Source organism: Eucyclogobius newberryi, unplaced genomic scaffold (genome assembly GCF_026437365.1).
Source record: "Eucyclogobius newberryi isolate DKJ021-1_F unplaced genomic scaffold, fEucNew1.0.hap1 SCAF_19, whole genome shotgun sequence".
Classification (NCBI taxonomy): Eukaryota; Metazoa; Chordata; class Actinopteri; order Gobiiformes; family Gobiidae; genus Eucyclogobius; species Eucyclogobius newberryi.
Window position 1 is genome coordinate 27,019,836 of NW_027315823.1, and position 24,560 is coordinate 27,044,395.

Consider the following 24,560-nt stretch of genomic DNA (forward strand, 5'->3'; position numbering starts at 1 on the left):
GTTGAAAGCAGAAAGCGGTTTGATTTCTGCATGAATATGAATCGAGAGGCATCAAAACAGTGTCAACAACATTAGAAACTTTGAGTCATGGAAAACGTCACGTAAAAGCCAACATCAGTAAATAATTTTTGGAACACTGTTGACGATGTCGAGCTGAGACGAGCCGTGTCAGACCGCTTCATCAAAGAGCTCAGCCCAGATTAAGAGATTATCATATCTATGGCATCGTGAAATATCTGGGTCATAATTCAGCTCCAGTTCTCGAGGGATAAAACGGTTGGAGCAGTGGAAGTGACGGCTCAGTGAGGCTGTGTCAAAGTGCAAGACAGAGGTTTTCAAACGGGGGAAATACTTTAGTTTCTGTGCAGTTTTGTATCATTTATGGCCAGGTTAAATAGAGTATTATTAGGGCTGCAACAAAGTTCTCCATCTGACTGACATGTACAGTCTTGTGGCAGTAAAATCTAAAAACAAAGTAGAGTCGTATAGAGTTGTTTAGTCATATTAAAAGGGAATGTAGCTGATTTGTTTCATGTGCCGTATTTTCCGGACTATAAATCGCAAATTTTTTCATAGTTTTGGCCGGGGTGCGACTTGTACATATATTTATATTTATATACTGGAGCGTGATATGTGATATTATTTTCACACTTGCAACCACATTTCATACTCCAGTGCAACTTATATGTTTTTTTCTTCTCTACTATGCATTTTTTGGCTGGTGTGACTTATACTCCAGTGCGACTTATAGTCCGGAAAATACGGTAAAATAGTAAAACATGTTTAGTCCCAATATATATTGTAAAAGCATCTATTTGGGTGAAAGTGAGACGTGAACACTTGTCACTTAAACCATGATTGAATCACTCACTGCACTGTTCACTTTCCGTACGACATCTGTACATTTAACTGTACATTTTGTGTACATAGTAAGCCTATTTTAATTATATTTTTTAACTTATAGCAGATTTGTTTTTCTTTTTGACTGTTTATATGTTGTTTTATCATTGTTCACCAAAACAAGTTCTTATGTTTGTGAATTCTGTTCAATGACAATAAACCTTTTCTGATTCTGATTCTCTAAATACACAGCATTTTATTCTCAGAGAAGCAGGAAGTGCGGTGCAAACGTGCTAATGTTTGTAATACTGTGACTTCAGAGGTGTGAAAAGCATTTACTCATTGCGGTGATTATTTAGGATGTTCAGAAGGCATTACGTGACTAGTTTTATATTTTTGAAGACAGTAAAAATCAGGTTCAGTGCCTTTTCCATTTTAATTTAGTCTTGGTTTATTCTCAGTTAAGTTCTTGTTTTAAGTTTGACCAGAAATTTAGCAATTAAGTAATTTAACTAATATAATACTATTAATTTAAGTAACACAAACACTTTTTTGTTTCAATTGTGTCAAAAAGTATATTAACAACCACAAAATAAAACATTGTTCCCATATAGTGCTACACTAACTAAAACTAAAATATACAATTATACGGTTCATATGATTTTGTGCTAATCTGATTAAGAAAAGCATCTGAAGTGTAGACCATTATATTCAAGTGTAGACCGCCTATTATCCACTTTAAGACCTGAACTTTAGACTGCGTTCCAGCTTTAATCCTGGTTTAATCCTGGTTTGAGCCCCGTTTAGTCCTGACGTACACTCGCTTTATAACATATTCAGAACGTCATTATTATTCTGGTTTGAGATGTTTCTGAGGCCGTGTTGACACTTGTAAAACCCTTAAACTGAACCTGGACAAGTACAAACCAGAACAGGTCCAACGTCGTGTAAATGGTCACAAACAGTTGAGTCGTGGGTCTTTCGTTTGAGTTCAGTGGATTCTCATTGCAAACGCTGTAAAAACCCTGTAACTATGACGCAACCGAAATGGGATGTTACAGCACGCTCGGAATTCCTCCTCAACAACAATATTCTTTGATACATTTTCTTTTTCTTGTTTGGCGTGACAATGTACACATTTCCCACTATTAATAGCAGAACGTTGACTCAATTCCACCTTCTTGTAATCTCTGTATTGTATTCCCACATGGACAATGACACCATCGCCTAACAACTTCACAAAGAACACTTTTTATAGGAAAGGGCAACATTTTCAGTTTCCCTTCTTCTTGAAGTGTCAACAACATGGCCCAGTGCACATTATAATGAATGCGGTCGGCCAAAGTGAGACAACACATATAAAACTACTATTTTTACACACGATATTTACATCTTTTTGACATTTAGATACAGTTTATGCTTGTTAAATGTTCAAAGTTGATGATAAAAGGTGAATTTCTGATGTATTGTCTGTAAAAATGTCATGTTTGCAAGTATAGTTTGAAAATGTACTTTAAGAGTAAAAAGCAGATGTATTTCAGACAGATTTCGAGAACTGCTAAAGCAAAAGTATTGATGGATTATTATTTTTTTAAATGGTGCTGATTTTTGTCCAACAGAAACGACTGAATCATCTTCCTATTTTATTTTTTGTATATTTTATATGTTTGCTCAAAGATACCTGATCATTTTATGACTGTACTTTTGATTTTTTACTTTCTTACTTTCCGCCATTAAACACTTTAATTACCACTTTAGTTAAAAATCCTGTCTCAAGCCACTTCTGACGAGCCCTAATAAAGTCTGTGCGATATTTTCTTACAATAAAATGATATGTTGATGTGTGTCCTTCAACATTATTCACACAGTTTGGCCTGTAGCCTTGTGGGACAATGTATTTGAGACTTATTAAGACATTAATAAGGCTTAATATTAAGACTTATTCAGGCTTTGTAACTGCTTAATTAAGGGTTTAGGAATAAGGATTAGTGAGGGTGTTAATGAAGTAGTTACAAAGCCTGAATAATGATTTAAGTATATGTTTAAGCTTTGTTAAGTGTAGTTATGACTAAGTTTTACTGATATATCTTTAGTTTTACCTTCAGCACATGTTTAAAAGTCTCTCAAAATATATCTGACATTGCTTCTAAGACTGATATTGGTCTTCAAATGAGAATGACACTGACCTAAACTTGCCACACCAAATATAAAAAGCTACTAACAAATCAATCGATTGAAGTGTATGTTTAAGAGCAGTTTAGAACAACACAGAGGTGACCAAAGTGCTTTACAGGGCTCAAGAACGTCTAAAAACACAAAACAACATGAAACAATGAAAGAATACCACTCTAAAAACCACTAGGAACTAAAAGTGGGACGGCGCTGGGTGTTAAAAGTAGAGCTGTGGCCGTGAAGCCCATTAATTGGTCAACAGAATCTTTGTCGACCAAAACTTGTATTAGCCGACTAATTAATTTACTGGGATTATAAGGATTTAAGGAATAAATATAAGGAAGTTTATTCAACCGTTTTAACTGGTTTATTTACTGCTTTTCAGCATAAATTGTTTTTGCAGAAAATCCTATCAGACTCAGACTCAGAAAAGGCTTTATTGCCATTATCAGTGAACAAATCATTACAAACTAGGAACTTCCATAAGGTGCGACATGAAACGGCAATTCAAATAAAATAAAATAATAGCAAATATAAAAAATAAGTCAGATATAAAAACAAGGATTTACAAACTGAAATAGGCATGGTATTACCCATGCAATTTAAAGCTGGTCTAGCAGCAAACAAATGGCAGTGCAAATGAGTTTCTGGTCTTGTGAGTGCAGTTCAGCTCAAATATTTGGTCAGATCGTGGAGATACTTCATATCGTTGAGAGCGTTCGCCATCACCACACCGCTCGGCTGCATTTAGTAGACAAATCGAAGCCGAGGGCACGTCTTTAGTCGACCAAGAAGTCCTTTAGTCGACTACAGGCCTAGTTAGTGTCTTTAATGTCGGATTTTAACAGGGGCATCCGCTTACAAACAGTGTAAGTTCTGACCCAGCAAAATCTCTCGTTTCAAATCTGACGTTCTCCCAGCCCCGTCTGTCAAGAGTTTTTTTTTTCCCAGGGCCTAAACACTCACTCACTCACTCACTCCAAGCGGCTTCTTTCCCTCCCTCCGGCTCGCTTTTACGTAATGACTCACCGGCCTTCCCCTCCTCTCGTTCCGACCTCATGTCCGACTCGGCGTTGGCTCCGCTCGACTCCACTGTCAGCCCCGGGAGTGTGCTCTCATAGCAGGCGAAAAACGACCCAGCAGCCACAGCACTGTTCACATGGACGCACCGCACCAGCCTCTGAGCACCTGGCCCCTGTCTGCCCCTCGCTCCACCCAAAAGCAGGTTACCAGGAAGTAGAAGTCAGCACCCCCCCCTCCTCGTCCCTTGCGAGCCCTATCGGGATTTTCTGCACGTCTTTAGTGTCCTCTGGCCGCGTCGCTGTGAGCAGTTTGAACCGCTTTCAGTCCACGCCCACTGCCGTTTGGTCCTGCAGGAGGAGGGGGAGGGGTGTAAACCTGCGCAGGTAACGTCGCAGAGTCATGAATAAAATAAAAGGAGCTTGCCTTCCGCTTACAGGTGCTCTTTGGCCCACATCATGTACACCGGACTAAACTGGAGTCACTTTGCACATCGTCTCGCACAAAGATACAGTCTAGTACAAAATAGAAACCATCAAACTTTTCAATAACAACAGAAATCAATGGAAATACGCCTGGAAAATCACTCACAAATGTACTTACAGTATATATTTCTGCTCATTTACTTTGAAGTTTGAATAAAATCCCTGCATTTATTTATTTTTGAACACGTCTAGTTGGTTTATTGTGACTGTTTTCTATGTGTATGTATGTATTATGATTGCTAATTCTGGTTTAAAAAAATAATGATAAAAAAGAAGAATCAGAGTTGCCAAGTCTGTTTCTTTATAGCAACTTTGAGCTCGTTTTTCTGTTGTTTACAAATTTTGTCACAGGTTGTAATTTTTGTTAGTTTCGCATTCGAGGGGAACTTCATGAAGGAGATGTTTTTTTAGCCAGTTCTGTCATGTCAATAGAAATGCAGTTTATGGTGAGGATTAAAGAAGTCAAAACTTTTGAAAAAAATAAAAAAACGAATCCATACTAAAACTATTAAAAACTGGACACTCTTTGAACTTATTGAAGTGTCAATACTAAATACATCACATAAACAGGACAAAATGTGACCTTGTCTGAACAGCTTTAGAATGAGCTTGAGCTTTATCAGAACTAATATAAGAGCACATGTTAACATGAAGAAAATGTGTGTGTTAAAATGAAATACTGCAGCTAAAAATACTGTGTACTGTGTAAATATTATTGTTGCATCAAAATCGGTATCGTGTATCAAGCTTATTCCTTAGTATCGTAATCAAGTTTTGAATTTTAGGATTGCGAAAACACTAACTGAAATATAAACTGTTAAACATTTTTATAGCAAGAATTTGGGGATCTTTTGTGTTTCTCAACGTAACTTCCACGTCATAAAAGAGGCGATTTTTAATGCTAACGCTACATGCTAACAACAATACGTGCATCTCATTCAGCTGTGACACAGTTTAACTCAAGTTGCTTGTTTTGGACTTGTTTTTGAGGGTTGTTTTTTTGCCAGAGTCTTGGTCGCTCGTTGCTCTCAGAGAATCTGGCAACCCTGGTAAGTTTCCAGGTAGTGCTCTCACTCCCTCTACGGGCCGCCGGGGTGCAAACAGGTACAGCGAGTCCAAAACAGAGAAAGAACAAAGTGTCCCACTGTTCCCAAGCTCACTATCTTCAGTCGCGTGTCTCAACTTCCTGCATCGTAACGCGAGGAAGCTGCGAATAAAAATGTGGAGTTCAAAATGGATTCCCCACGGACTTCATTGTGTGATGTGCAGACTTTGTGGCGTGCTGGGACTGGATATGCAAAAGGTGCTCCCGATCGGAGTCTGTCGGGAGCGCGGAGCTGAGGGAGTTCTGCCGGAAACTTTCAAATGTGCTCAGAAAGGCTGCCTCGTGTCTTTTTTAAACTATGGCTCGTTTTTAGCGCCGCGTGCACGTGGGGTTTGTTCTTGTATTTGCAGTAGCTTGAGCGTCTTACAATTGAGGGTCTTATAATTCAGTAACGTACACTCTCGTCTCTAAAGATTAAAGCAGGAATAGGGGACTCGACCACGTCATATGCTGGTTTACATTTCTTGCACTTTCAGTTCCAGTTTGTCCAACATCTGATACAAAAATAACTCTTGGGAAAGCAAAATGTAAAAAGAAAGCTATGACCCACTTCTTTTCAGTCAAGTCAACCATGCTGGGAAAATCCACACCCACGAAGAAAAAACATTGGCCAGAATTGTAAAAATGTGGGGGAAAAGGCCTTATATAATTAGTCCAGCTAGACTGTTTCTTTATTTTTCTTTATGTCTTTATGTATTACAAGTTCTTTTTTGGTGAAACTAGCTTCAACTTATAAAGAGAAATGGTCAAAAAACCCAACAAATGCTCCGTTCACTGTCTGTCAGTCCAAACCTCCTCATATTTACAAAAGAACATCTATATATCGGGGTTTGAACACAGATCAGAGCTTGTTCATCACCAGAGGTCAAATCAGAGGTCAAATCAGAGGTCAAACAGAGGTCAAACAGAGGCCAAACAGAGGCCAAACAGAGGTCAAACAGAGGTCAAACAGAGGCCAAACAGGTCAAACAGAGGCCAAACAGAGGCCAAACAGAGGCCAAACAGAGGTCAAACAGAGGCCAAACAGAGGCCAAACAGAGGCCAAACAGAGGTCAAACAGAGGTCAAACAGATGTCAAACAGAGGCTAAACAGAGGTCAAACAGAGGCCAAACAGAGGTCAAACAGAGGTCAAACAGATGTCAAACAGAGGCCAAACAGAGGTCAAACAGAGGCCAAACAGGTCAAACAGAGGTCAAACAGATGTTAAACAGAAGTCAAAACTACCGGGACTCTGCTTCACAAAGAGTTCAGACATTTGTTTGTGAACAGCTTCAGTTTCAGAGTTCAAAAGATGGGCCAAGGTTGAATAAAGTTCACAAATTCACTTATAACTTTGGAATTAGCAGCAACTTGGTAGTGATGGTTTTATTTCTAGATGTTTTAATATGTAAGAACAAAAGTCAAATGTTGAGCTATTTGTACTTTTTACTTTACTTTGACTACATTTGAGAGCCATATCTGTACTTTCTACTCCACTACATTTGACCTGGACTGTAGGAAGTACTTTGCATATGGTGTAAGGATATTTTAGCACATTCATGGAAATATTCTGCCTGAACGTTTTGAGCTCAAGCCCCAGCAATGACCAATCAAACATATATACATCAAACAGTTTACTTATCAAACAGGTACTAAGTAGATTTTTGGATGTGCTTCTTTCACTTTGACGGAGTACTTCTTTGCGCCTGTATCTGTACTTTCACTTACTTTTAAAGAACAACATTGAGTACTTTTCCCACTACTGCACATATCTCCAACAGCAAAACTATTAAGACGACTGTTGCACCAGTGGCACCGAGACTCACACCTAAGAACACGGACAGAAGTAACAGTGAAGTCAAAAGGAATAGAACAGTGAAAGAAACCAAACAAGTCAACAACTCCAAGACTTCTTACGACACACTTACACCACGTCAAAAACTGTAACTAAACCAAGACTAAACCGGGACTAAACCAAGACTAAACCAGGAATAGACCGGGACTAAACCAGATCTACACCGGGACTAAACCGGGACTAAACCGGGACTAAACCGGGACTAAACCAGGACTAAACCAGGACTAACACGGGACTAAAACAAGACTAAACCAGGACTAAACCGGGACTAAACCAGGACTAACACGGGACTAAACCAAGACTAAACCGGGACTAAACCAAGACTAAACCAGGACTAGACCGGGACTAAACCGGATCTACACCGGGACTAAACCGGGAATAAACCGGGACTAAACCGGGACTAAACCGGGACTAAACCGGGACTAAACCAGGACTAAACCAGGACTAACACGGGACTAAAACAAGACTAAACCAAGACTAAACCAGGACTAAACCGGGACTAAACCAGGACTAAAACAAGACTAAACCAAGACTAAACCAGGACTAAACCAGGACTAAACCGGGACTAAACTGGGACTAAACAAGGACTGAAGAAGGACTAAAGCAGAACTAAACCAGGACTAAAGAAGCACTAAAGCAGGACTAAACCAGGACTAAAGCAGGACTTGAACAAGAGTCTACACAAGCAGGACAAATGTAAACTCAATGCACAAGCCCCAATCTAAAAAAACGAAAGCTTTGCTTGAATCAGGGCACTGCACCAAATGTCTGTCCTTTTGTCTGATACTTTGTCTATAAAAGCAGTGAACACATGAGAAAATGAACCATACAGATGCTAAGTTTTGGGTGTTTTAGATTCCCTCCAGCCTGTAAATCCAGCTGTAAATTCTTGTAGGCGTTTGAGCAACGCTTTTGAATTGTTTAGTTTTTACAGATGAGCCAGTTTTCCAGTAAAAACATGGCAGAGGCTAATCTTTTCTTCAAAGGTTTTCGTGTCGTCTCAAGTTCTTTTTCATGAAATTCTTCCTCACAACTGAACTGAATGTTTGTTAATACATCCTTTGAACAATGCAAATAAAACTCAAATGTAAAGCATGAGAAAATAGAGAGCATCGAGGGCCCCATTATTTGAGTCATTAATGAAACCTAAATCTAATTCAGTTTGTATTCTTTCAGTTTGATCACTTTCATGTGCTACTTGTTTGGTTTACATTATTTTTCGTGACTTGTTCCTTTCCATTTCACTTATTTGTTTATAACCCTTTAGTATGGCTCATTTTGCCTCATCCCATCCATCACAGAAGTAAACTGTATTTACTTCATTGCAATTATAGTTTGTTTTAGAGCAAGATGTCACATATTTTAAGTATATAGCATTCTTATTTTAATCTGATTTACTCGAAGTTTAGAGCCCATTTCTTTTAAAATGCTTCTTTATTTCTTTATGACAAATGAGACAATCCCTCCATTTGTGGTTCTTTTGTAGTTTGGCAGAAGGAGGTAAGAACAAGGGACGCTCTGGGACACTTATCCATTTGCTTAATTACCGTGAACGTTTGTTAATCAGCTTTTCCATTACTGACCGATGACTGTTCGATTTTCTGACTTTCTGCTGGTAAAATAAACTGCAACTTTGGGCTTTACAAAAATAAATTGAACTAAATTGAATTTGCGATAACACTTTATAAACACTTAGGATTCCTGCCTTAGTAAAACATGAACAAAGACTTTAATTATTGTGAACCAACAGTTTATTAAGAATGATTCTGGCTTTGTAACTATTAATACTCTAACACTAAACTATAAAACTATATGTCCATTATGAATTCAATCTTTATTCAAGCTTTGTTAAGGCAAATTAAGTTATTATAAAGTGGTATTTATAATTACAGTCTGATTTGTATAATTTATCATGGGGTTTGACTCTCCTCCAGTGATTTGTGCTCAAATTAAGTTACTTAGAAGATCCAGAAAAAGGTTTTGCTCTCCCCTCTTCATTTGTCTGGACAGATTATGTGAAGATTTAACTCGATCCTGATTAAACTGATGCACTTGAGGAAATCTTGATATTTACAGACAAAACTGCTCATCAAAGACACTAAACGTTCATGTTTTCTCTGCATAAAGCATTTCTTAGTCTGTGTGTCGTCCAGAAATTATGATTTGATTAATACTAAATGAGTTGATCATTATTTCCATAAATGATGAGTTAATTCATTCACTTCAACCGTAGTTTCACAGCTGCAGCTTTGCGATTGTACTATTCAAGTCAGCGTTGAAACATTCCGACTTGACTTGAGTTTAAAGAGAAAAGAGTGACACGTGTCGGCTTCAAAACACGCCTAAGTAACGACGCATATTGTACATTTCTTCGCAGAGGAGTGGACGACAGGTTTGCCACCAGACCCGTCTGTCAGAGCTTTGTTCAGACCCAAAGAGCTCCGCCCGGATCGTGTCAGCGGAGGCAGTGGAGCTGTCAATCACACGTGTCACGTCCGGACCTCATCGGTGAATCAGATCAGAGGCTAAACAACACTCAACACTGCAGTTTGTAAACGCGATCCATTAAAGCAAGAATAAATGTGCACTAGTTTCACTGAGGAAGATGAAATACGTGCACAGTACATACAGTACATTCGGTTTGACGTAAGGACGGTGAAATAACATTGTGAGGGTTTTAGAGGCAAAAAAAGTCATTGAAAATCACACATACGCACAAAAATAAAGTGTAAAGTGCTTTTTGCCTGTGTCTCATTCATTCAGAATGTAGAAAGTAGTATCTATTAGACATTGTGAATGAAAGAGAATTAAAGGGTTTGCTTTTGTTCGGTGATGCTGTCAATAATTGCACAATTTTCATGTTTTTTTTTCTCACAATCATCTTGAATTTGATATTGTCAAACATAGTACTGAAAGTGCTGCAGACAAAGCACTCGGCTGGAAAGAGTAAACACATTATAAATGTCCATTGTTTAGCGTTGTTCGGACTCACAAAGACATGTTTTGTGTTTCTTTGACCATTCGTTTTGGCATTGCATAATACATGCAATGCCAATGCATCATACAAATGTCCAGAGTTACTGTTGAATTGAATGATAAACAAAACAACAGTGTCTTGTCTGCGTTCTTACACCAGGGAGTAGATAAAAGTGATTTCATTTTTACTTGCTCACAAATACAAGTATCGTACTTCTGTCGAATCCAGTGTTTCTCCAGTTCACTAAATATCTTCTTTCAAAAGACTACTTTATTATGTCTTGTCCTTGTTGTGTGTTTCAGATGTTCCTGTCAAGTCATTTGCTGTAAAGTGCTCTATAAATAAATATTTATAATAGATTGAAAAGGCAAGACAAATATTTAAGACGTTTGATCCTTTGTTGTTCCACAGCTTTAAATATTTAGTATCTATTTAATTGCGGGTGTTTCTGTTGCTCCAAAATACCATAAAGAACATGGATTACACTGTTACTGATGTTGCCTCTCCAAATATTTAACATGGAATTAGGCTTGTTTTCATGGAGATACAAACGTTTTACAATGGAACATTCTGTGTGTGCGCCTTTAACACACTTAAAGATCCCATATCATGCTATTTTTCCAGTTTTGTAGTCTACCCTAGGGGTATACAGTATATGATAATAAAAAGTGTTGTGCAACACCCAAAACAGAAATGTACGATATTTATAAATTGGAAACATGTACCTTTACTTTTAACTTAAAAGGGCCTGTAAACGTTTTTTTTTTAATGTAAAAGTAATTTCAGTATTTCCCCAGTACAGATATACTGTAAAAGCATCTATTTGGGTGACATCTAAATCTGCATCTGAATATAAAGTGTTTTATTCTTTGAGAAGCAGGAAGTGCAGCATTTGTATTAGCTTTACCCGGGACTGCAGCGGGATTCACTTTGGGCTCATAGACTTGTGAAAAGTGCTTTTAAACTCATGAGGTCAGTGAGTGAGACGTGAGGACGACGTGAGGACGACGTGAGGACGACGTGAGGACGACGCGAGGACGACGCGAGGACGACGTGAGGACGACGTGAGGACGACGTGAGGACGACGTGAGGACGACGTGAGGACTGCTGCAAAGAGAGTTTAAAATGAACTAGTTCTTTTTTCACCTTCAAATCAGATCCGGCGCATTCAAAACATGGACTAATGCCACAGATGGGATCGATACATGGGGGACGTTTTCAATCCTCCTCCTCCTCTGTCGTCCTCTTCTGTCGTCCTCTTCTGTCGTCCTCTTCCGTCGTCCTCTTCCGTCGTCCTCTTCCGTCGTCCTCTTCCGTCGTCCTCTTCCGTCGTCCTCTTCCGTCGTCCTCTTCCGTCGTCCTCTTCCGTCGTCCTCTTCCGTCGTCCTCTTCCGTCGTCCTCTTCCGTCGTCCTCTTCCGTCGTCCTCTTCCGTCGTCCTCTTCCGTCGTCCTCTTCCGTCGTCCTCTTCCGTCGTCCTCTTCCGTCGTCCTCTTCCGTCGTCCTCTTCCGTCGTCCTCTTCCGTCGTCCTCTTCCGTCGTCCTCTTCCGTCGTCCTCTTCCGTCGTCCTCCTCCGTCGTCCTCCTCCGTCGTCCTCTTCCGTCGTCCTCCTCCGTCGTCCTCCTCCGTCGTCCTCCTCCGTCCTCCTCCTCCGTCCTCCTCCTCCGTCCTCCTCCTCCGTCGTCCTCCTCCGTCCTCCTCCGTCCTCCTCCGTCCTCCTCCGTCCTCCTCCGTCCTCCTCCGTCCTCCTCCGTCCTCCTCTGTCCTCCTCTGTCCTCCTCTGTCCTCCTCTGGCCGCTGCACATAGTCGGATAGTGACTGAAGAACTATTAAAACATAAGCTCAGTCTGAGGGAGGACAAGAAAGAAGGACTAAATCAAGCGTTGAACGACAACGAACAAAGGCCGACTGAAATTACAACTCGCAGTGAATCTAAATGATATGCTTCTGCAGTAGAGTCACGAAAGGCCTCGGAAAGAAAAATGAGAACAAAAAAGCAGTGACTAGAGTTAATAGCCATCATTGCAAGCATAAGGAGAACGCAAAACTGAGAATCAATCCAGATGTGATCAATCGAGTCTTTATGTTCACGTAATCACAGGCCGGCCACTTTGATTATAACAGAGGCCATTTATGTTGCATGTGGCGTTTGGAAAGCCTTTTATTTGCCGTGCGGCGATTGATGAAAATAAGTGACTTTCCGACGCAATAATTGTACCATGGAACAGAGTGGGAAAAACGATGCTGACGTTAAAGCGATTTGCAAAGTGAAGCGGAGCAATTTGTGGGGCATAAAGAAGTCATACTGTGACCTGTAGTACATCAGGCCACGCTTATGTTGACTTGTATTACTCATCAATAGTTCAATATTCAAACATGATTTTTAGAGTCCATATAGCTCGACTGCATCTTTTTAACTCCTAGGTTGAAATTCTAAGATTGGTTGGTTCAATATAAGTTGAAAATGTTATCTCTCTTCCTGCCTTTTTTTGTTTCCCCGATCTCAAAACATGTAATTATGATGAAAACTGTCAAAATCCGTTTAAAATATGTTCAAAATCAGTCATGGGCAATACAAACAATGGCAATGCTTGTAAAAAAATAAATTTAGAACCAAAAGTACCAAATAGTTTATCTGTTAAAGCAGATGTCTCAAAGATGCTTTAATCTGGCCAGCAAAACCTTTCTAATTTATATTTATTCATTTATAATAGATACTGTATATAGCGCTTTTAACACTAGAAGTACCAGTCCCACAATCCTTTGCAGTAGCCGCTCTTCTGCTGCTCAGTGCTGCTGGAGCGTTTTCCCAGTGTCTTGTGCCGACTCACACACAACTTTACAGATTTGACTTGAGCAGAGGTCTGAAAGAGCTCTGTGAAACACGTGGAAGAAGAGAGACTGTAAGAGGAGGTTAGCGCTGTGCTAGTGTGGAGCTAACAACAACAAAACAAACATCTGTGACAACAGCTCTGTGTGGAAAACTGCCCAACAAGTGCAAACTTGAACAAATCAGGAGCCAAAACACAGGCCAGGTCTCACAAAATGCACTCATTTGACATGTTATCACTTTTAATCAGCTCCTTTTGCAGCATTTTGTTATTATAAAAGTATATCTCCAAAAAGACGTTAGCGATATTATTGATACTTTGATAAACTTCCCACCTCTTGTTTACTTATGTTTAAAACTCCCTTGAGTCAAATCATACCTGCAGTGTGCTGGACAAACGGTTAAACATGTATGTTGTGCCTCGTGAACAGAAAGCTCATTAACTTCACACATCAGTGACAGAATCGATGGTCCGTTTACCTTTTCCGAGCGAACAGTCTTGAGTGCCGAAGTTTGCCAAACTGGAGATGTCTGTGTTGTAGCACATGTCTTTGACCAGAGCCTTCTGTCTGCGATGCACTGACGAATCTGCAACAAAAACAGCATTTCATTCTATTATTTACTTATTTAATCGATACAGAAGGAAAACAACTGCTTATATTCAAGTATCAAAGTTAGTATGACACAAACAGAAGCAGCCCATTATTTACATTTTTTCCCCAGATTAAACACAAAAAAGGATTATCTAAAATGTATCGGGCACTAATCAATACTGAAACTAGTGTTGGAACTAGATAACATAAAATGATCAAAGTCGGATTTTCCTGAATTGTTTTAGAAAGATCTTGATCTACGTATATCATCGCTAGTATAAAACCACATGATAATAATGAAATAAGTGGCTTTTATTTTGTGTTGCAATATTTAAAAAAAATGTCTTTACTTTAGCTTAATAATATTAGTATTGATAAGTGACAAATCCAGAGACTGAATGTGAATAAGACGCAAGAGACCAAAGTATAATATCTCCAATTAATATTAATTCCCGTTTTAACTTTTGCTCATTGCTCCTATTAACTATTTAGTTAAGTCAATACTTGGAAACAATAATTTTCTTTTAGACACATCTGAAAACAGCTTAGGAAGTGAAAGTAATTTATGCTTTTAGTTTCTTTCATGTTTCATTATAAAACATCTCAACTTTAACACACAAAACTGACTGGCAAACAAAGACTAGCTCTTCTCTAGTTTTATATCCAATATTTCAGAAGAACCTGGATGAAAACAAAAAGAAGAAGACCCCCATGGTCCTACTTTAGTTCACTTTAATCTGCAGCCTCCCTCGCAGAAGAAGTCCTCGATATCATAAGAGTCTCCGTGCTCATTTACATTTCGTGACAGGTTCAATTTAACGAGCGTATGGCGTTCATTAGATCACTGACCTTACATCGTTCCGCTCAAGAGCAGCCGCAGAGTCTTTAGAGTCTGTCAAATACATCTATTCTAATCTGTGACAGAGAGATACGCGCACAGAGGAAGTTTATGATTAACATTCTGTACCTTTTTACTTTGAAACGATGAATATCCCCGGCAGAATCTTTGATGAAGTGAAATTCTAACAGAAAATGACAATTGCTAATGTTTTTGGCATTAATTCACAGATCCATTTAAAGGGAACTTCTCTCGTCTCAATGGAGATGTTCTAAATGTGAGCTGGATAAGTTTAAAGCCACAGTGGAACATTCTAGACACGTTACTAAATCGTGCAACGTTCAGTAATTTCCCTTGTGGATCAATAACGTTTGTCTCAATCTAATTCACAACAAATTGAAACACTAATTTTAAATGTATTGTTCGTTCATTGCTCCTCTTCAACACCTTTATTGCGTCCCTTGCGCTACAATAAAGGACCTTTAATTATGTCAGATTGCCTCGGATTACAGCGTCTTCTACACAATACTAACACCATATTGTTAAGTCTTTTTAAATTGCATTTGTTACTAGGGCAGGGCGATATGGTGATGTTGTTGCTGTTATTTCTGGTAATATCGTCAAATCGTGATTTACCATTTCTTTATTTCAAGCAGAACTACGGTAAGTAACTTTTGCGATAGAGCTCCCTCTGCAGATCCCATGTGAGAATACACTGTCAGAGAACAGACCCAAAAGCGTCAACTTTTCTTTGTTTTTTCTTTTTCTTCATTTTTAATTGAAACAAGGCAGCATAAACACCCAGAAAAACATTTGACGATGCCAAAAATAAAAAAAGAGCTGTGTTTCTCAGTAGAGTTGTCTTTATATCGATGTTGCCAGATTTGTTTTGCCCTCAGACACAGCAGGGGCGACGACAGACACTTCAAACGCCCCAAAAATACATATTTAACCATCACATTGACTTACAAAGACGTTTAATAAGGTAAAAATGTTACTTAGTTCTCCTGGCTTTAAAGCTCTCTCACCCATTTCTCTAAGTGATTAGATTCGGCAAACCTCTGAATGAGTGACAGCTGGATTTAACCAATGACCTTTCAGAGGAAGCGGATGACTTCATTTACCTTTTAAAAGGCAATAGAAAAATACAAAGTGTTCATGAGTCATAATAAAAAGTGAAATCCAGCTCCAAGAAACAAGAACAAGACCAGAAAACATTTATGACTTGAGCTATTCGATTGTTTTATTCTTAATGTCGCCCGGTATTTTATTGTTAGTTTTTGAATAAGCCTATTTATAATGCAAACTTTCATGTGAATGTTTTATCTTGAATCAGGATTAGCAATGTATTCTCCTGCCAAATCAATATTAAATAAATCTAAATCCAAAACTGTGATTATACACTTTTTCCCATATCGCCCAATTTGTTATTTTTACAATTTGTCTATTTCTGAACCAGGTAGGTGTTTTTTTTTTTTTTTTCCCAATCTTTTTGACATTTTTATCCAGTTATCCACAAATCCCAAACTTTTAATTAACCTTAATTTTACCAGGTATTCCGATCGAAACCCTCAGCTTTCAAGGGTGACTCATAGCTGAACGTGAACATGCAGCAGCACAAAAATCATAACAACAAGCGACATTTAAGAATAATTAAAAAATAACTACTTTTAAAACTGTCATAGGATTCTTTTACTGAGCGAAAACCCGCCAGCCAGTTCACACAACCTCAATTCCAACACCTGCGCAAACTGTAAAGACAAACTAACATATAGATCAGCTTCATAAACAACACACGATGGCGTCCGCTGTGTCGTGACGATGAAGTCTCCGTTTGTGTCGCTCTGGTGATGAATGCCACGGCGACGACGTCTGTTCCAGATGGAGCGAATGCCAGAGTAATTACAGACTGAACGGACGAGCTGTCACCTGTCTGCGCCGATCTGCACGTTCTCATGGCGTTTGCGTTTACGTCCCGCACACGTCGTCCACTGTAGTCGAGATTCTAAAGACGACTAATACATTTCCCCGTGTGTGGACAAATAAAGGCATATCTTATCTTATGTTAAACCACCGTGTACGCTGACAAAGAGTGGCATTACGTGAACTCATGGGGAAGTTGGGGAAATGTTGTCAGTGCAGAGTTTGTTAACCTGTTACCATCAACCTATTTTCGCCCTGTGCACAATGGTTGGACATACCCAAATGGCATTGCTTATTAAAAGAGGATCTTATGTTCCACATGCAAGTGTGACGCATCATTAGAAAGCTTAGGCCTTCTAGTTTCTGCAGATGTGCACATGAACACTGTCAGGGCTTCAGAACTTACACTACAGAGGCCCAAACATAAACAAAACATCCTTTTTTAGTCTCGCCTGAATATTGTTAATTTGTAATGGTCCTGAGCATGACATATTTCATTGTGTGCATATGCTGTTCACTGTACATGATGTTTATCTTGTTGACAACAACTGTGTAAAGTTTCAGATCTCTAGGAACAGGCATTTTGGTGCTGTTGACCTTTTTGTATCAAAAAGTATATTCGGAACAAGTGATCCAAATATGTGCCAACTGTGCCAAACTGTTTTATTACAATTTTAGCTCCTCTATGATCATAAAACATACATTTTGATGTTTTGTAGGCCACTAATAGCAATTATAACCGCTAAAAAAAAAATGTGAAAATGTGTAAATATGAGTTTACCCATGAATTTCCCATATAGTTACCACCCACCTGTCCGCCGGCGAGCATTTTCCATATCTCAAATATTCTCTTACATCATCACTTTTATTTCCGTGGTCAATACCAGCAAGCCATACATCATTTTAAAGCTTATTTTCTCAACAAAACGAATATGTCATTGATTTACATTGAATAATATGCCCCAAGAAGCAATTGCCAATAGTTTGTGAGAAAGTCTCAACTTTTACAAACGCATGTCCTACCTGTTTGCTGTTTATGACGGACGAAACGGCTTTAATTCTGTACATCCTTGTACTCAGTCTGTCCGTAAGGAATCATTGAAAAACAATATCCACTTGTATTTTTCCTGAAGTTATCCGATTTCGAGATATTGTCAAGTAAACAAACTTTCGGACGAGAATGCGCTTGTCCGGCGCATTTCTCCGTCCATAACAAATTACCTGTTTGACTTATACGATAGTGTTTGACATCGATCTCTTCCTTAGACTGTTACCTACAGAATGAGACCATCCAAATTCGGCGCTTCCGAAGCGCGCGTCCATCTTTGTTTTTAGCCCTTAGCTTCTGCTAACAGGCACGCAGGAGACTTTGAGTGACATATTATTCTAGCCAATGAGGAGACCTTTTTCCTGGTAGGCGGGACAAAGGCCTTATTGACACAGAATCTTCTGTATTCTCGTGCGTAAGGCTCAGGGAAGGCTGTCAAGAGCCAGATTTCTCGGCAGGATTTTGCGCATAACGTTTTCTGAGTTTATTAGCCTTTTGGACGTGCATATTGTTAGATATATGTATTATTATACCAATACAAAAATAAAATGAAAATATTATAATTTTTTATTTTTTTTTTAACCTCTATATGGGAAATTCATGGGTAAACTCATATTTACACATTTTCACATATTTTTTTTTTAGCGGTTATAATTGCTATTAGTGGCCTACAAAACATCAAAATGTATGTTTTTTGATCATAGAGGAGCTAAAATTGTAATAAAACAGTTTGGCACAGTTGGCACATATTTGGATCACTTGTTCCAAATATACTTTTTGATACAAAAAGGTCAACAGCACCAAAATGCCTGTTCCCAGAGATCTGAAACTTTACACAGTTGCTGTCAACAAGATAAACATCATGTACAGTGAACAGCATATGCACACAATGAAGTATGTCATGCTCAGGACCATTAAACATTAACAATATTCAGGCGAGACTAAAAAAGGATGTTTTGTTTATGTTTGGGCCTCTGTAGTGTAAGTTCTGAAGCCCTGACAGTGTTCATGTGCACATCTGCAGAAACTAGAAGGCCTAAGCTTTCTAATGATGCGTCACACTTGCATGTGGAACATAAGATCCTCTTTTAATAAGCAATGCCATTTGGGTATGTCCAACCATTGTGCACAGGGCGAAAATAGGTGGGTGGTAACAGGTTAAAAAAAAAAATACTTTTGTATTGGTATAATAATACATATATCTAACAATATGCACGTCCAAAAGGCTAATAAACTCAGAAAACGTTATGTGCAAAATCCTGCCGAGAAATCTGGCTCTTTACAGCCTTCCCGGAGCCTTACGCACGAGAACAGGGAGAATTCTGTGTAAATAAACCCTTTGTCCCGCCTATCAGGAAAAAGGTCTCCTGATTGGCTAGAATAATATGTCACTCAAAGTCTCCTGCGTGCCTGTTAGCAGAAGCTAAGGGCTAAAAACAAAGATGGACGCGCGCTTCGGAAGCGCCGAATTTTTTTCCTCCGGAGGCTGTAGCAAACAAACCCGGTGACAGAAAAATTCGTGGATTTCTGTAGGTAACAGTCTAAGGAAGAGATCGATGTCAAACACTATCGTATAAGTCAAACAGGTCATTTGTTATGGACGGAGAAATGCGGCGGACAAGCGCATTCTCGTCCGGCGAGAAACGAAGAAAAGTTTGTTTACTTGACAATATCTCGAAATCAGATAACTTCAGGAAAAATACAAGTGGATATTGTTTTTCAATGATTCCTTACGGACAGACTGAGCACAAGGATGTACAGAATTAAAGCCGTTTCGTCCGTCATAAACAGCAAACAGGTAGGATATGCGTTTGTAAAAGTTGAGACTTTCTCACAAACTATCGGCAATTGCTTCTTGGGGCATATTATTCAACGTAAATCAATGACATATTCGTTTTGTTGAGAAAATAAGCTTTAAAATGATGTATGGCTTGCTGGTATTGACCACGGAAATAAAAGTGATGATGTAAGAGAATATTTGAGATATAGAAAATGTTCGCCGGCGAGCAGGTGGGTGGTAACAGGTTTAAAAGGATAGTTATATGGACTAGTAGGATAGTTATAATGAGCATTTTTTGTTGTTGTTTTTTTGTAAAGATTTGAGTGCGAATTGTGTTAAATTACTTGAAAATGAGGAAAGTTTGTTGTTGAGTTTTTTGTGAACCTGTGATTGAATAAATGTGAGCTAGATACAGTATGTTTAATGCAATACTGTGCAACATTCCAGGCAAAGCAATAACTTCTTCAGGGAAATGGACGCTCCACCAGAAAAGTTCCCCTTTAAGTGGTTTGTTTAAGTCATATTCATGGTCATATTTCAGGCAAATGATTCCTTCCTGATTTGAAGATTTTTCTGAGGGCCTTTCCCCATTCAAAAGATACTGTATAATATAATTTTATTTGAAGTGCGCTATCGCTCTGACAACAGTCCTCCCTCATGTAAAATCCTTCAAACCCATGAATACATTAGCAAATTAATGTTAATGGGTTAGATACAATGTAGGCAGCTAAATGTGAAGTTAAAGTGCTTAAATTGTCTCTTTAACGAAGCAAGTTTGAACAATGTTTGAACCAACAAAAGTTTTCACTGGTCAAGAATTAGCATGGTAACAACTAGAAACGTGATCAAGAAACAAACAAACAAACAAACAAAACAAAACTAGATGAGACGAGAAGTAAGAGTTTTTGGATATCTGTGGATGTTTGAGTTTTGTCCGTATTTGTACACTTTTAGTAGGAATTCAACATAAAGCTTTATAAATTAGACCAGGACAAAACCAAGACTAAACAAATCCAGGAAGAAAGCTGCAGTTTGAAGACTTTGCAACGTGTTCAAGAGCAAAATAGATGCAAGTTCTGTTCATGAAAGGTCAATGTATGCAACGTTTTAACCCCTGGAAAAAGAGGTTTCGATCTCAAAAAGGTTTTTACCAGGTTAAATAAAGGCAATAAATAAATAAAGACACTCTTTTTTTCTGGGTACTTTCACCGTTTGTGATAAATTGTTACACTTCTGTGGAGACACGACATCAAACTCTAAAACGGTCCAGTGATATACTCCCAAAAGTTGAGAAAAAAGAGCTACGTCGTCCCTTTGAAGAGGAGAAACAAAGAGTGTTAATTTTGTCTTTATTATACAGCTCAAGCCCTCGTCATCACAGAAACTTTGTAGTCTGTGTTCAGAGTCACAAAAGACCATCTCCCAAAAGATACGTTTGTGTCGGCCTTAAAACATTTTGTCTCTGGGGGAATGTAATTATTTCATATTGGGAAAATGGAAGGCCAAATAATCATCACGCTAGAAAAATGTCTAATTTCCTCTCAAGCAATTAAATGGAAATGGCATAATGTGTGAGGAATTTTAAACAGGGTCTAAATAGGATTTCCAGCGGGGCACAAACTGAATAAATTAACAAGTGAAATGATGCAAAGCCGTTCAGCCTCTAACCTTTACCACGGGGTTAAAGGGGAAACTGAAAATGGAGGAGTCGCACAGTCAAAGAGCAACAGAAAATAATTGTTCTGAACTATGACACGAGAAGCACTACACTTAACTTACTGGAAATAAACATTATGTACTGCCTGGTCCCAAGCACAAATAATGGAAAAAGAAGTGAAGGGCAAATCACTGTGTGTCAAAAGAAAAGAAAAAAGTAAAGCAAAAAGAACAATATGTCACATTTTTGTTGTCAGTTGTTGTTAAAGGGCAAATATGATACAATATTTGAATTGTCATTAGCCTTCAAACATGCTCTTGAGTACCTTTAGTTTGGCTTCTCATGTTTAGAACTAAAAACAAATGTTTATAAAAATCTAAATTAATCTGTATCTGTATTTTGGCGCCATCTACTGGCTGCAGAGGGGATTACATCAGATTAATAAACAGCTGGAAGTTAGCCATGCAGAGTCGGGCGATGATTTATGGACTTAAAAACAGCACAGAAGATTACCAGAGCCACATGACAGATCAAGAAAACATGTCACAGATCGAGAAAACATGTCACAGATCGAGAAAACATGTCACAGATCGAGAAAACATGTCACAGATCGAGAAAACATGTCACAGATCGAGAAAACATGTCACAGATCGAGAAAACATGTCACAGATGTCACAGATCGAGAAAACATGTCACAGATCGAGAAAACATGTCACAGATCGAGGAAACATGTCACAGATCGAGGAAACATGTCACAGATCGAGGAAACATGTCACAGATCGAGAAAACATGTCACAGATCAAGAAAACATGTCACAGATCAAGAAAACATGTCACAGATCGAGAAAACATGTCACAGATCGAGAAAACATGTCACAGATCGAGAAAACATGTCACAAATCGAGAAACATGTCACAGATCGAGAAAACATGTCACAGATCGAGAAAACATGTCACAGATCGAGAAAACATGTCACAGATCGAGAAAACATGTCACAGATCGAGAAAACATGTCACAGATCGAGAAAACATGTCACAGATCAAGAAAACATGTCACAGATCGAATCGAGAAAACATGTCACAGATCGAGAAAACATGTCACAGATCGAGAAAACATGTCACAGATCGAGAAAACATGTCACAGATCGAGAAAACATGTCACAGATCGAGAAAACATGTCACAGATCGAGAAAACATGTCACAGATCGAGAAAACATGTCACAGATCAAGAAAACATGTCACAGATCGAGAAAACATGTCACAGATCGAGAAAACATGTCACAGATCGAGAAAACATGTCACAGATCGAGAAAACATGTCACAGATCGAGAAAACATGTCACAGATCGAGAAAACATGTCACAGATCGAGAAAACATGTCACAAATCGAGAAACATGTCACAGATCGAGAAAACATGTCACAGATCGAGAAAACATGTCACAGATCGAGAAAACATGTCACAGATCGAGAAAACATGTCACAGATCGAGAAAACATGTCACAGATCAAGAAAACATGTCACAGATCGAATCGAGAAAACATGTCACAGATCGAGAAAACATGTCACAGATCGAGAAAACATGTCACAGATCGAGAAAACATGTCACAGATCGAGAAAACATGTCACAGATCAAGAAAACATGTCACAGATCGAGAAAACATGTCACAGATCGAGAAAACATGTCACAGATCGAGAAAACATGTCACAGATCGAGAAAACATGTCACAGATCGAGAAAACATGTCACAGATCGAGAAAACGTCAGGGATTAATAAAACGTCACGGATTGAGAAAAGGTCACTGATCGGGGAAATTCAGAATGGAGTGACACTCGGAAAGGGGAGGATTTTCTAGCCAGGAGTCATCAAACCAACATGAATGAAGCTAAATGTTACTCCAGGTACGTTTTTGATGAGTGAACAATATTTTAAAAAAAGAAAAAGGAACAATGGCATAATATGCTAATTAAGTAAGCATATTCTTACAGCGTATTTCACAAAATGTAATGTTTTTACTGCCTTTAAATTTACTGAAATAAATATCATGAATTAATTGAAAATATGTGTACAATATGATCAAAGCCAAAAGGAGCTGTTGGAATTAGTTGTGTTTATTGATATTGAGTGAAATATGTATGACAGGAAAGTCATGTTTCCATCTATTTAGATTCAGTTTTTGGCAGACTAGTTGTTGTTGTTGTGGTGTTACTTTTAATGGCGGCTGACAGCCAACTAGAAAGGAGCATTTACCACTACTTACTGAAGTTGTACGTCTTGAAAAATATGTGCTTTACGCTATATAAAAATAAAAAAGAAACAAAACAAAGGCAACATATAAGGCATCTTTCTTTTTTGGTCACTGTAACATTGCACACTGTATTTGTACGAATAAAACATACAATACCAACATTATATCAAAACATCTGTGCAGCTATTACAATATTTTAAAGTGAATTCTACTGTACAGGACAGACCCCGCCCCGCCCCGCTCCTACACCAGTAAGCACTTGTTTTGTATACTTACTTACTTAATAGATTCTTTTACAAGCAGCCCTTCTCCCCGCTGACCCCGGCCTGTGCTGTCGCTCCTGGTTTTATCAGGCACAAACACATGGCTCCTACACCCGGCGTAGGCCCTAAAACGCTGACTCGGCTCCCTGTCGGCGCATCTCTCCTGTACAACTCTCATTAACGTCCTTTACAGCAGATGGCAATCCTCAAACAAACATAAATCAGCCACTTGATGGAGGAATAAACTCTCAAAACGGCACCAGGAGAGAGCATCCAAAGCTAGATTACTTTAAGTGATGCTGACTTGGCGTTCAACCTCGTTATGAGCAAGTGAGCAGCAGTGAAGAGTCCTACAGGCTGTGTTCACACTCTCCAACACACCACAGTCAGAAATGAAGCCATCTTCAGAACTAAACCAGAACAAACCAAGTCCAAGCCAGGAAACGTGTGACTTAAGGCTGTAGCTGACTAAAGAAATGGAACTTAAGATAGCAATGAATGCAGAGGATGTACACGATACAACATATATATGATATTAGCCTTTAGCTTAACCAAGGACAGAAGTAGAGTTGTCAGTATCAGATACTTGTACATATAAAACTAGTATGGAAGATTTTGAGCAAGTATTTTTTTTTTTTTTTAATGTGTGGATTTATGGGAAGTAGTATAAGTTCACAATGTTTATTAAAGAAAGAAGTATTATTTTGTATGGAAATTGCCAGTCTATCCTCTTAAACCTTGACCTAAAAAAGATGACCTTTGACAATCCATTCATGCTACACTTTAAATATCAATAATAAGCATGCATTGGATTTAAAAAGACACCCAGAAGACACACTTACATTTCATTACCGCTTCACTGTGACACCTGCTTTTCCCTGCGGTCTCCCATCCAAGAACTGACCGGGCCCCAAATCCCGCATAGCTTCAGAGACCTGACCTCAAGACTT

At 38.7% G+C, this 24,560-nt stretch overlaps 1 protein-coding gene across 2 annotated transcripts in view; it reads right to left on the reverse strand.

The window, feature by feature from the left end:
• Nucleotides 1–24,560, reverse strand: part of kaznb (kazrin, periplakin interacting protein b) — a 176,921-nt gene that overhangs the window by 45,054 nt on the left and 107,307 nt on the right. Inside the window, exon 3 of one of the 2 annotated variants that reach the window (XM_072452530.1) lies at nucleotides 13,745–13,852. In XM_072452530.1, coding sequence (XP_072308631.1) covers nucleotides 13,745–13,852 — 108 coding nt within the window. Of the gene's footprint in view, nucleotides 1–4,041; nucleotides 4,247–13,744; nucleotides 13,853–24,560 lie in introns of those variants that run through there. The other variant, XM_072452531.1, reaches the window with a different exon arrangement.